Genomic DNA, 14,778 nt, shown 5'->3' with positions numbered 1-14,778 from the left:
TCCTCGGTTGGCCTGAGCTAGTAGCAGCTCCCGCTAGGTTTTTCTCTGCAACAGCAAATTCTGTTCAGTCACTCCTCACAGAAAGGGTGTCCGGCATTGTGGAGCCCTAATCGGCTACAGCCTTCAGCTTCCCCCCCCCGCTGGAGATTTTTGACTTCCAAAAACACGACTATGTTTGAACGAAGGAATCTTCACCCCGACTTCGTCCATTGGCTCCCCAACTAAAACGCCTCCTAACTGGACACCGCCAGCTGCCTTGCCCTGCTGAACTTTATCTTCTTGACATTTTTCCTCACAATTTCTTCTAAGTCAGAAAGTAAGCAGAGACCGGACCCAATCCAATTCAATGTATATGAAAAGCGCTCAATCACAGTCGGCCATAGCTTTTAACTTTCCCCCAGTCCCATGTGACCAGATGTCCGCGGTTGGTGCTTTCATCTTTTAGGTTCTAGTTTCATTTTCAACTTTAAAAATTCATAACTCCATTCTAGTGATTGGATTTTTGTTGTTTTGGTCTCAAATAATGTATTAAAATGTACTGTTTTTGTTTATATTGGTTTGGGATTTTTCTTGTGTTGTATTTTCCCTTTATTACTGTTTACCTGTTTCATAAATACTTTACACATTGCCTCTAAGTTAAGCCTGAATGCTTTTCTGCCATTCTACCAGAGAGTTAAGCACAAGTTAATTTAGTGGCCTCTTGTGGTTCACCCTGGCAAGGATTGGGGCTATTGCTTCAGTAGGGTTTCACCCCCTCAACCCACAGCCCAAGTTCTCACAGGGCCAATTGTTGAAAAAAGTAACACCGGTTAATGTAGGAAATCAAAGTCTTAGAAATGGTATAGTAAAACCTGAACACAATTATATGTTTTATGCAAAACTCTGAATGCGGTTTCAAAGCACTGTGGGAGGTACCAACAAAGGAATATAAGACAATGAATAATCAAATACATATTTTTATTTGTTATTTCTGCATTCTTTCACACACATTTCAGAATTAAAATGCCTGGATGGAAACTTATAGTCTTATTATTAGAGGACAGGCACCGTTCTACAAAAATGTACGCTAATGTTCTTAAATGACTGCTTGACCACTCTTCCTTCATAAGAGGTCTACGATAGAGGGCGGTCATTTCTATCCTCAGTTTAGGATTACTTAAACCAATCCCGACCTGATCCTTTTGAACTTTTTTTTAAGTAACAGTCTCCGGCTATCCAGATGAAGTGGTGTTATACTTCATTGGGAATTCTGAAGTGATTGAATCCACTTGTGTTCGATATCGTTGAGTCATTATCTCTTCAGATAATATTAATTGGCCACTGGGCAGAATCTCGCCTTTAGTTTCTCCTTGCTGATCCTATGTACTTTCACTGCATGCTTTTGAAGCTTTTGCCAACAGTCTTGTTGTTGTGTGCTTGTCTCAGCCAAGCTCTGCAATCTGGGTGAAAATAAAGAGGAAATCAAGTCAATGTTATGCAACATATATATATCTATGTCTATCTATATATCTAGCTATATATCTATATCTATCAATTTATATATCTATACCTATCTATATATCTATATCTATCAATTTATATATTTATTTATATATCAATATATCTGTATCTATCTATATATCTATCTATCCATATATCAAAACCATCTGATGGGGGGGATATTGTATTTATGGATCAGAACTTATAGCTAAAAGAGGATCAATAACAGGAGTAAAGCCCGTTAACCCAGATGAGGCTGGGTGAAGTTTATAGCAAAAAACAGTGTCTCAACTGGACAATATTTAAAAACAAGACAATTGAAAATAGCTATATAAATCACAATTGGGAAGGAGAAAAAGGGAAAGGAGACCACAACGTAATGGTAATTATATAATTACCATAACACACAGGGTAAGCACTGGGCGTGTAAGTGAGAGTAGGCAGCGCAGTAATACAAGGGTGTGAAGCACAGGGTGAACGGTGAAAAATAAGGTTAAAGTGGTCATAATAGCAAGTTATATACAATGTTTTTGTACAAGATATTCAGGTAAATAGATTGCCCACAGCAGTGCCTGAGTTCTAGGCTGGGTAGTCAACGGCGTTTCAACCTGAATGATTGCAGGTCATCATCAGGACAATGGTCATACAGTTAAGGGTAGTGCTAGTCTAACAAAGAGAGGAATGATCCAGGGTTATTCAAGATCAGTGCAGCATCACACAAATGTGTAGATGCAGAAGGGATCCTGGTGGGTGTGAACGAAGTAGGGGAAAGCTGTGTCAATCTAGGCAAACAGCAACCGGTAAATGGGCGGAATTGATGAATTGGGTAGGCAGATAATCCAGGGCCGGGAAGAATTGTAGTCGCTTTAGTACAGGAGTAAAGCCTCTGCGCTGCGATCAGGTCAGGGACGAATGAAACATCCAATTCCGTCCATTTACCGGTTGCTGTTTGTCCTGATGATGACATGCAATCATTCAGGTTGAAACGCCGTCGACTACCCAGCCTAGAACCCAGGCGCTATTGTGGTCAATCTATTTACATGAATATCTTGTACAAAAACACTGTATATCACTTGCAATGTTGACCACTTTAACCTTACTTTTCACGGTTCACGTTGTCCTTCACACACTTGTATCACTGCGACGCCCACTCTCACTTACACGCGTAGTGCTTACCCTGTGTGTTATGGTCATTATATAATTATGTAATGTAGTGCCTCTTAACTACTTATGAAAATATAGTTTATTTCACTTCACTCTAGCATTACATTGTTGTCTCCTTTCCCTTTTTCCCCTTCCCAATTGTGATTTATATCACTATTTTCAAGTGTCTTGTTTTAATATCTAAAAAAGAGGCAACACAACAATTCCATATTACAGCTCACTATCAACGCCTCCAATAAAACCCCATGAGAGACATGGAAAGAGAGTTCCATTTGAAAATCGAAATATGGCAGGAAAATAACGTGCTAGAATGGTCAGAATTTACTTACCTAAAAACTGAACAGGTTAAGGTAGCAACATTTTATTTTTTTGCAGAAAGTCGACAAGAAAATGGAAGTTCCGCCAGGTGGGCCCATAGTAAGCTCGGTTGGCTCACTATTGGAGAACTGTTCATGCTTTTTAGACCTGTTTTTACCACCACACATAACAGGCATACCTTCTTATTTAAGAGAATCAACATACCTTTTACAAAAACTGGATGGAATATCATGGAATCTGAGTATTTTGTGTTGACTATCGATGTGATCTCTTTGTATACCTCAATCAACCACAAGTATGGTATATTGGCATGGGAATATTTTTTAAGAGACAGACCTATTGAGTCTTTGGAACACACACAAATGGTGATTGAGATGTTGGAATATGGTCTAACGCACAATGTGTTTACCTTTCATGGACAGTGCTACATCCAATTGCAGGGCATGGCCTTAAGCACCTCCTTCGCCCCCAACTACACAAACCTGTTCATGGGGTGGTGGGAGAAGGAGGTGGCCTGGGCCGTAAATAATACAATCTACATGGAGAAAGTCATGCTCTGGTGCTGATTAATTAATGACCTGTTCATATTGTGGGATGGGAAATAGTCAGTGCTGGAGGACTTTATCCAAAAACTCAATGATAATGATGTGACCATTCGGTTGCAACAAGTGTTATAAGGGAAGCACTATCAATAAATTGAAAATAAGAATCTTAAAACACGTTCGAGTAATGAGGAACGTGACAAGAGTTACCCTATGGCCAGCCACTTTGAAAGAGAACATAATCTCTCCCGGGAAGAGTTTGGTTTCTTTGGTTTAAAACATATACCTAAACATTCGAGAGGAGGTAACAGGGAGAGGGAATTAAGAAGGAAAGAAACAAAGTTGCTCATATGGAGTCCCCGATGGGACATAACACTGATGCGGAATTGTATGTCCATCTTTAAAGAATCACTGATTTCCCACATAAAATGACCACTTATACTACACCAAACAAACGAATGAGTAGAAATGGAGATGAGTAAATGGACTAAAGGATGGGAAATTTGATATGAAATACTGTTACCACTTGTACTTATGAATGTCATTTGATGAATCGTTTAGTAGATGAGTTTTGAAGGGACAACAATCTTTCAATTTTAACACATATTCAGATGGTTTGGAGGAGGAGATGTATTTTGAATTGGATACTTAGGAAAACGTTTTCATATCTCAAGGGGTCTAGGAAGGAGACTCTTTAGAGGGATCAATGGGTTAAATTACCATTTTGAGCAGTCATTTCACTTTATTGAAAGACAGATTATCTGGTTTACAATTTAGATTTTCTAGAGGGATAAACCAATGGATTAAATGAATATTTTCAGCACTTTGCACCTTATTAACAGCTAAGTCGGGCACAATAGATCAGTAGGATCGGAAGAATAGTGGAAAATGAGAAGAAGAGATAGAAATGCAGTCAGCACTTTATGGAGGGTAAAATCATCATGTGCAATAGAATAATTGGGAAGGAGAATAATGAAAAATTGGAATAATACATAGAAAGAAGACTGTGGGATATGAGTATGAATAGTGGACCGAGTACCTAAAGGCTCTTTAGCACTAGTCACTTTATTAATAATTATTTCCATACTTGAAGAACTTCAAGATACATTGACCCAATCGAAGCACTAGCACTTTGTAAATGGTAGAAAACAAGTTACTTACCTGTAACCTCAGTTATCTAGTATTGGTATCTTTCATAGATTCTCATGCTTAGAATCATCCCCGCCGACGAGGTGGGAGTCTTGCGGTACAATAAAATATATACATTATAGTAATAATAACATTAAACCGTAGGCTATAGTAGATAGAAAAGTCACTACACTAGCCTATCTTAGTCCTTTTGCAAAAAGAACCAAACTTGGAAGCCAGCCAATCAGGCATCAGCCCCTCCTAGAACCTTCCCCACAGAGATGCAAACCCTCAGATTTTCGTAGCACAAGTGACAATAAGTCTGCCATAATTATAAGGTAAGCCTCTCCGGGGAGGAGAGTGGGACGCATGTGAATCTATGAAAGATACCAATACTGGATATATATATATATATTCACTCAAAAAACTATATGTTTTAGTGGTGTTATAGTTAGCTGGACATTTTACTCATACAAAACCAATGAAATTGCTTCTATATAGTTAGATGTACTAACTATATTTCGCGCACCCGCAATCCACTGCTGATGATGTCACATATTAGATCATTCATGACATGGTCAGTGACATCACTGATGACATCTCAAATGACATCACTGATGACATCATCCACGTGACAATCACATACACCTTTTCATACACTATTACAATTTTTCATCACTGTTTGTAAAATACAGAGTATCATATTTAAATCCATTGTCACAGCAATACAAGTATCTAAAAATCCACTCAGTGATTCATAGATGTATACACACATCTAATCACTTACCTATGGATTCACTCATACATGCTGTCAATGAACAATAGAACACTATCAAAAATACTTATACATTTATATCGACATTAAACAACAGCACGCATCCTAGTCACATATGAAGTCATCCTACTCACTTATGCAAACAACGGATCATACTTACATATTTACTTAGCAAAACACTTATACAAACACCACTTCTTCTATTCATTTAGATAGTAAGTCATACTTAGTGAATTATAAAATCATTATTACAAGTATACAGTTATCCATACAGTCACTCACACAATCATTGTTTCTTATGTATACTTATTTATATACAACAACTAACACATACACTGCCTTTTATTTTTCTAGTTTGTTGGACCTGTACCTTTGAGAAATATATTTGCTCATCACCACACCCATAAAGAGATTCCCTCACCCAAACTGTTAGAACATGTAGTTTTAACTTCATATATCTACTGAATCAACTATTCACACATCTTTGGACAGTCACACACCCCCACCGAACCACACACACTTTCACACTCCCATACAAATACTCAGTTAACTAATCAATAACTAATATAGACTTTCACATAGCTAGTAACCAACTGTAGAATCAGTTTACACAACAACTGACAAAGTGATACAGATATTCACACAGTTTAGTCACTATCCACTATATTTAGTGAGACATTATAAATTGGTCAAGTAAACAGTCAATTACACTGCTACTAAATCCTCCATCCAAATATTTATTTATATATATCCACTCATTCTTCAATGTAAATTGCTGTATATATTTTGCATATTTAAATAACGAAGCAAACCACATTCACTGGATGATGCCATCAGTGATGTCATCAGTGATGTCATTTGAGATGTCATCAGTGATGTCACTGACCATGTCATGAATGATCTAATATGTGACATCATCAGCAGTGGATTGCAGGTGCGCGAAATATAGTTAGTACAACTAACTATATAGGAGCAATTTTATTGGTTTTGTATGAGTAAAATGTCCAGCTAACTATAACACCACTAAAACTTATAGTTTTTTGAGTGAATATATATATATACATATAAATATATATATATAAATCAATCCCCGTCACTCCAACATCAAACTCCGAATTGATAAAACGGGGGCAGACAGAAAAATGCTGCAAAGACAGAAATTGGTTCTTCAGGTACACTTTTTTATTTTTCTTCTACAAAGTGCATCGAGCTAACAAAACCAACATAGGCCTACGCGTTTTGGCTGAAGCCTTCTACTGGGCCACGATAGATATATATAGCACTCCGCACACTGATTTATCATAATGTTCTACAAATGAGTTAGATAGTCCACATTTTAATCAATGTTTAGCTTGTTTTTATTTTTCTCAAGACAGACAATTACTTCGGAGCAAAACCACGTAAGTGATAAATATACAAATATACATCCATTTAGGGGTTCTAATCATGACTCGCAAAGAAATATTCCAAGTTCCAAAAGTAAACCTTGAGAACATTTAAAATTTCTGTGCGGCAATCAAAGAGGCAATGAACTGACTCAGGCTGCTTTATTTAAGGGAATAAATACTGAGATAATCAATATAAGGACATGGACCTTTTTCCAGGGTTATCACCAAACGTTTTGCCTTCTTCCTCCTATTTTTATGACACTCTTTTTGTTGGCTTTTGGGCTATGGACACTTTACCACTGCTAATCAGTGCTAAAGTGCATGCGCTTTCACCCTTAAAACATGGTATGATTAGATTACACCTGTTTGGTATACTTAATTTACTTGTAAGTCCCTTGTACAGCGGTCTTCCATATACTTAGGGCCTGTAAATTAAATGCTACTAGTGGGCCAGCAGCGCAGATTGCATCACCCACAGAAGTAGCCTTTCAAACCTGTCTCAGGCTTCTGCCATTGCAGACCTATGTGCACAGTTTACTGCCACATTGACTTGGCATTTAAAACTACTTGACAACTCAACTCCCTTTTTCCTACATATAGGTCACCCCTAAGGCAGGCCCTAGGTAGCTCTATGGGCAGGATGCTATTAGGTAAAAGGTTAAGCATGGGCCTTTATTGTATGGCATGTCCTGGGAGTGACAAACAGTCTATTCTGTTTCTCACTACTGTGAGGCCTACTTCTCTCATAGGCTAACATGGAAAATCCCCGTACATATGTTTAAGTGGTAATTATGGGTCTGAAAGGAGTAACGTTGCCATGCTTGGTATGTTTAGAATGGTACGATAAGTCATGTTTACTGGTGTAGGTGGATTTTCATTACTATTTTAGAAATGCCGCTTTCAGAAAGTTCAAGTGCACACCAAGATACTAAGCTACCACCTTTTATGCTGTTCTCTACTTAAACAGACAAAGGACTTACTTCATTGGTCCTGGTTATTTATTAAACCACTTCTTTTATTTTGTACTCTGTTTTTCCCAAATATTATATATGTTTGAATTTGAGAAAACACCTTTTGCGTCAAACAAATATTTGACATAAATTAGGTACAAACTTAACAACAGTAGATAAAACACAAAATGAACGACACTATGTGAACGTCAAATTCAAAGTTCAAAGGACCAGTCAAACATTTTGTAGGTTTCACATATACAGCAAACCTTTTGTAGGTTTCACGTATGCAGCAAACCTCTTGTCCATGATTTAAACTGTCCTTTTCACTAGGATGCTGCCCATAGGGAATAAGTTCACAAACCAGCTGGGATTAATTGTATGAGAGATATCCCTCAAAACTGCTAAAGTTCATTAATGAAAATTACTCAATGGAAAAAGAATGCAAACACGTTTCGAATCCCAGTAGTATTCATGGGACTCACTACAGGGCTGTGACTTGGTGTGACCTAACAAATCATAAACAATGTTGCTTTTTTCAACTAATCACCCTTTCTCATAATGAATTGTATCGATTTTATGGAAAAGCACTACAATATAACTGATGGGTGCGTGTTCTATTATGCTGTGATGAGAAAAGCTTCTTTGCAGACAGAGTTTTGGACGTACATTCCAGGAACGTTCTGGTGGGTAATGTGACAATAAAAGGAAGTATTCAGTGGCAAGAAAACAGATGATCTTGGATTAGGACTAATCTTTTGTCAAAATGTCTTACTTCAAAGCGCTACGTAGATGTATTTTTCTTGTTTTGGATGTGAAGTGCAGATCTTCTAATGCAACTGACTTTCTTTTTACAATTGAAAGTACACTGTTTAGTTCTTATTGTTTTTAACTGCTTACCACTTAGTTACGGAATCAGCAAGACAATGTGACAGCTTCTCAGGAATCACTCCCCATATGCGCGATGTGCAGACCGTTTTCTTATGTTTTCTTGCTTCGAGGCCGATAGCCATAACACAGGGAGGGCTAGGTGTGACAGGAGAGGCATCTACAACCTTCTGCATAGTGATAGTCTTCCTGGGCTGGGATAGAGGGAGGCGGGGGGAACTTATATTTGTATAATCTGTGTCTCCCCTCCCACAAAGGGCTCGTTTTAACTTTTCGCCCAAGTGAATGTCTGGAGCCATGGCTCGGTCTGAAAGGGAGTGTTGTGCCCCAGTAAGCTTTCGTTTGAAGTGCCCCCTAGATCAAAGACATTTTGAGTATAAGTACAGGGGTTCTGACCCCATGATTTTAGAGCACTTGTGGGATTAGGACTGAATCTCTGTCAGATGGTTTGCTGCGCTGCAAAAAGGACTAGTCTGGACTGCTCTTCTGCTGTTAGCCTGCTGCCGGATATACTTGCTCTGTGGCCTTAAGGTTTCACTGGATTGCTTTTCTGTTTTTTGCCCTGCTGCCAGTTACTCCCTGAGTTTGGTTGCCAGAGGACTGCTATCTACTAGGAGGAACTGCCATTAGGACTATCTGCCCTATGTGCTGGCCTCCTACTTGCTAGCCCCCTCTGTACCCGGCACCCAGTGTTCTCCAGGGGCTGGCCCGGAGGACCCCTGCTCCCTCAGAGACCACATGGTGGTGGGATTCTGAAGTTGACAATTCTTGTCTTTGTAAATCTAGCGTATTGTGAACGCTTACTTCTTCACTACCATTCACCACACAGAAGCACGTGGCGAGCACTTTATTTTTGAGTCATCCTGCGGAACCCTGGGTACTTTCCTGCACCTTGCATGTGTTCAATGCTTCCTAGTTCCCCCAGCAGCCATAGGATCAATTTGTGTAGGACACTCTGGATCCAGTGTGGGACAAGCGCTAGTAATCCCTCAAAAACTGTGCATGTCACTGTGCCCTGCGCTTGTTGCAATGCCGAGGAAATTCCTGGGTTGGGCGCCCTGCCGGTCACAACCGTGCCAGAAGAAATCCCTGGTATGTCCCCCCACCCGACAGCAAGGAAATCGCAACGTGCAACACTCTCTGTGTGCAAGATCGCCCCGTTCCAAGGAGAACCCCCCCCCCAGCGAGGTCCCCCTCCAGCACATTCTGAGAGGAGTACTCTGCCCCTGAGGGTCGGGACCAAGGCTCTCTCCAATGGCCGCATCTCCCTGGAGAAAAGTACGGCAGAGTGAGAGGCACGTCCAGTGTCAGAGGAATCAACATCTCATCCTCTTTCTTGGGCCGCTCTGTTGTGAGTCTACTTCCCGCACCTGTGAGAGTCTAGGCACCCATGAAGGGCTCCTGACTCACTTGAGCTCCAAATTCGTCCCGTTGGGAGACCTCTTCCTGCCTCCATGCAAGTCTGTTCTTGGGTACCCTTATCGATTCTGGTCAATAACGGAGGACTGCAGGCTTGTCGGCGCTTTGCCGTAATTGAGGCCCAGAGTTTAGGTCCATTAACTTGCTTGGCACAAAAGCCAACCTGTGTGATGCAGGCGGCTAGGCTTCACCCTAGACTTGTTCCTCACATCGGCGATGTCCTGAGGGTAATCCCCAAGGGGGAACGTGCCACATCTAGAAAATACTGTGAATTCTCGTATTGCTGGTAATAAGCATGTAGGCACTGATATGCCCTGCGCTTGAAGCTTGATTACACCATAAAATTTAGTAGGAGTGCAGGTACACTGTGTCCTATGTATTTATGATCAAATAGAGTGATGTCTGTGTTTTCTCTTGCTCTAACCTAACTGCTGCATTTCATGCATGGATATCGTAATGTATGTCATGTTCCTTGCATTGTCAGGATAACAAGTACTACATAATGTGTCTGCAGAGGATGCTCAGTAATGTAGTCTCATGATGTTTGCAACATACAAGATTTTCTCTACTTGGACTCATGGTGATGTTTGACATTTGCCTAGTTGACACATTAATTATTGGTTTATGTTGTTTTAGTCTAAGTGTTATGCACAATATGTACAATAATTTTATTTAATCCTGGGTGGAGACTCTTTTGTGGTGTATTTATTGCATTACTGGTGTGAATGTGTTGCAAAACGCTTTACACATTGCCTCTGATGATAAGCCTGACTTCTCTGCACCAAGTTACAATGGGGTGAGAACAGGTTATCTTTGGTGTGTAATTGACTTGTCCTGACTAGAGTGGTGGGTTCTGTCTGGCTTAGGTGCATACCGTAGTCAACCAGAAACCCCTTTTCTAACAAGGAAACACCCAAAACATCAGCTCCGTGCTCTTCTTGTTCCAAGTGACCTTGTTCAATTTCATCTTTTATATGGTAACATCTGACCTCACAACTACAGCTGCAGAACTTGGGGAAATTTAAACAATTATGTATAGGCTGCCCTGTTTAAGGTTTAAACCTATAATAATTGATAAAACCCCAATTAAATGGGCAATAGCCCTTACCAGTGTAAACATGTAAACACTGAAAAAACACCTGCAAAACCACAAACGAAAGGCCATTCAAAGGAAGGTAAAGGAGAGTGAATGAGTCATTTTTATTTTTTCCTGAAGGGCCCAATACAATGTAACTTTGTTATACAAGGTAGCAGCAAGAAAGACTTGGCTAACATTATTCTGCTTGGGTTTTGTTGTTTAGGGGTGTCACTAAAATATTGTTTCTTCTTCCTTTTGCGTTCTTGTGGTCTTTGGTCCGAAGATACAGGGTTTAAAAGCATGTGTTAGGTCTTGTTTAATTATTTTGGAAAACTGTGGAGAATCAGGAACTATCAAAATCATAATTGACTTTTTGGCTACATTTAATTTTATCACTGATAGTTAAAATGTCTGGGTTTCATAAGAATCTTTACCAATATGCACCATCACATTTACCCACAGAGAATGGATAAAAACCCTTGATACATCAGCCCCAATTTCTAGTGAGTCAGTATTGATAGTCAGAATTGTCAAACACCCCAGGCTTTAAACATTTAATGCAAGGTGTAGTGACAGGTACATGTGAAAAGAGCGCTGCCACTAAGTATCTGGGATAGTGGAGATAAAATGACACCAGACATTTGGAAAACATGGAATGCAGTGTCACTTGGAATGCTGCTGCAAAATGTTTTTACCAAGTTCAACAAAGATTGTAGTGATATTGTTTGCATTTGCAGTGATTCAGCTGCGTATATGAAAACGTTGTGCGATGACCTGTCAAAATCGATACCTGAGCTGAAGTGCTTCCCTGTAAGGGATCCTCACGACTTGTTTGATGGTACCCTGAAACAATCTTTACAATCTTCAAAGTTAATGAAGAATGCTACTGACTTATTAGTCCATTCTGGTGCACTGTTTTGTTATGCATGGGAACTAAAATATTTTTCATTTTGTGCTTCGTGTGGCATCAAAGAAAGAGGCGTCCCAACTGTGTCACATAGCTGGTGGTTCTCAGACCTAGTGGCCGTGAATGCTATATAATCCATGTGGCAACCATTTACAGAATGTATGCTGAGTGATGATACTAAAGGCAAGAAATGTGAGGATATTTTGGTTGCATATTGATAGTGATGTGAAAAAAAATACACTCTACTGCATTCTTAGATTTTTACAAGAAAAACTGCCATAGTGGAAGTAATAAAAAAACTAGAGTCTGAAAACACCCTTGTCTACCAAGTGTTATTGGTGTAGATGTGAAACATCTCCATGAGAGTAGGCTGGGCAACACTTAGGTGACTTTGGCACTACAGCATGTTGCATGTTAGCGTGCTTGCCACTTGGCAAGCAAAGAAATGTTGAGGCGCAATTAGGAACATTTATTTTATAATGTATGAGAAATGGCTTGCAATGATGCATAGGAATGTCCCTTCGCCAACCATGGCATTTGAAGTCAATGAAGCCTCAGTGTGGTACTCTGCACAAGTTATAAATCTCTTCCGTAAAGGGGAATTTTCTCCGGAGTTTCAAAAGTTCTACTTCATTTTTTACAATAACTCCGAGGGCATATGCGCCCAGTTCAACACGTATGCTGCAGAACCTCTCCCAGAGAATTGCAATCTTCAGGTGCATCCGTATTGGCATGGAAAGCTGTGTTAGTCGCCAGTTAGCAAATTTTGTACTGGCTGTTTTGGCGTTGCCCGTCTCAAGTGTCAATGTTGAGAGGGCCTTTTCACAGATAAAAGTTTACATGGTAAGGAAAGAGCGAGCGCACATGACCAAAGACTCACTGAAGAAGTGTTGTATGGTGTACTACAATAAGTTTGATTTTTTTAAATGTATTTGGAACTCATACACACTGTATACCATGAAATATCAGTGCAGAAAGCAAACAATAATAAAAGCAAAACGTTCCATAAACACCGGAAATGCAATGTTTCTGCTATTTTGAATGGCGTGAAAATATGTAACCACTGATAACCACTGTTTTTTAAGCTATAGAAATCACTTGAAAACACTGGGAATAAACACCAGAATTTACCAAAAATAGAAATTGAAAACAGAAAAGCCTAATTAAGTACAAAACATAACCCTCAATACACCAATTTAGCACAATGCAATGAAAAAAACTCGAACGCAGATTGTTTGAACACTGGGCTGAGGTTGCCTAATTATAAATTCTTTGAACTTCTGTTATGCATATTTACCCTTTTGGAATATTTTTTTTATTTTAGTGGAAGTTTACTTCTCTTACCTCCAGGCGTTCTAGACCCCACCACACTAGCTCGCCCCCATTTTCAACTAAGTTGCATGCCCTCTTGCCTTCCAGAGCCATGTTACAGTTCCAGATGCCCTTCAGCTACTTTCCTTTACTTGCATAGCAGCAAGATAACCCCTTCTCCTTTATGAACACGTCTGGAGTTACACATTCTTGCCCCCAGCCCTACTTCAGGCTCAACTGCAAGGTCCGCTTAAACTAATCAGAACATTCCTAGTATTTTCCTACACTCTTCTTCTAATTTCATCAACATCTAGAGCAACATCACCATCCCTCTCTATGCACTAAGGAGATACATTAGACCATGCATGCCTCATAGGTGCAAAATAGCTCACTCCTGTGGTGGTATGAAGATTTAATCTGTAAATGCACACTGAACTGTTAGATAAAAAACAAATTTCACTTGACAGAAACATTCACAATAGTCCAATAGTGTAATGTTTTACTTGCACAATAAATTCATTTGTTCAATTATTTCATTATTTATGTAGCTTTTTAAACTGTGCAGACCAGGCCTCTAAAGAAAAGGGCAAAAAACACAGTTGATGGACAGAATGTAGAACAATGTCTTACATTCACCCCAGTACAAGGATCTGGGCCTAAATCCATCGTTTTTTTGCACTCCACACCACCCTGGGTTAGACACTGGCTATATGCAAATCAGCTCTGACCCTGTGCCTCATGGGAACAGTCCAGTCCGAACTACCAAGCCATGTCTTTCCCAGACCGGAATCCAGCATCCAAGGACCGGTTTCTGGCTATCAGCCTTCATCAGCCTGGATAGCTTGACTCCAGTGGTGTGGAGAGCCTGGGACTCACGTCTGAGCATACCCAGCACACTCGGGGTGAAAATTGCAAAAAACACAGTTGATGGACAGAATGTAGAATAATGTCATACATTGATCCCAGTACAAGGATCTGGGCCTAAATCCATCGTTTTTTTGCACTCCACACCACTCTTGGTTAGACCCGAGTGGGCTGGGTATGCTCAGACGTGAGTCCCAGGCTCTCCACACCACTGGAGTCAAGCTATCCAGGCTGATGAAGGCGGATAGCCAGAAACCGGTCCTTGGATGCTTGATTCCGGTCTGGGAAAGACATGGCTTGGTAGTTCGGACTGGACTGTTCCCATGAGGCACAGGGTCAGAGCTGATTTGCATATAGCCAGTGTCTAACCCAGGGTGGTGTGGAGTGCAAAAAAAACGATGGATTTAGGCCCAGATCCTTGTACTGGGGTGAATGTATGACATTGTTCTACATTCTGTCCATCAACTGTGTTTTTTGCAATTTTCACCCCGAGTGGGCTGGGTATGCTCAGACGTGAGTCCCAGGCTCTCCACAACACTGGAGTCAAGCTATCCAGGCTGATGAAGG

General features: G+C 40.1%; 1 protein-coding gene across 11 annotated transcripts in view; it reads right to left on the bottom strand.

Moving 5' to 3' along the window:
• Positions 1-938: 938 nt before the first annotated feature.
• Positions 939-14,778, bottom strand: part of WDR93 (WD repeat domain 93) — a 694,060-nt gene continuing 680,220 nt past the window's right edge. For all 11 annotated transcript variants that reach the window (XM_078683212.1, XM_078683218.1, XM_078683219.1 and 8 more), the window contains one exon: positions 939-1,439. In XM_078683212.1, the coding sequence (XP_078539338.1) occupies positions 1,310-1,439 (130 nt within the window). In that variant the 3' untranslated portion in view covers positions 939-1,309. The remainder of the gene's footprint in view (positions 1,440-14,778) is intronic.

This window comes from Lissotriton helveticus, chromosome 3_1, assembly GCF_964261635.1.
Source record: "Lissotriton helveticus chromosome 3_1, aLisHel1.1, whole genome shotgun sequence".
NCBI classification, from domain to species: domain Eukaryota; kingdom Metazoa; phylum Chordata; class Amphibia; order Caudata; family Salamandridae; genus Lissotriton; species Lissotriton helveticus.
Note: the sequence above shows the minus strand (reverse complement) of the source record. Positions and strands in the feature narration are given on the sequence as shown.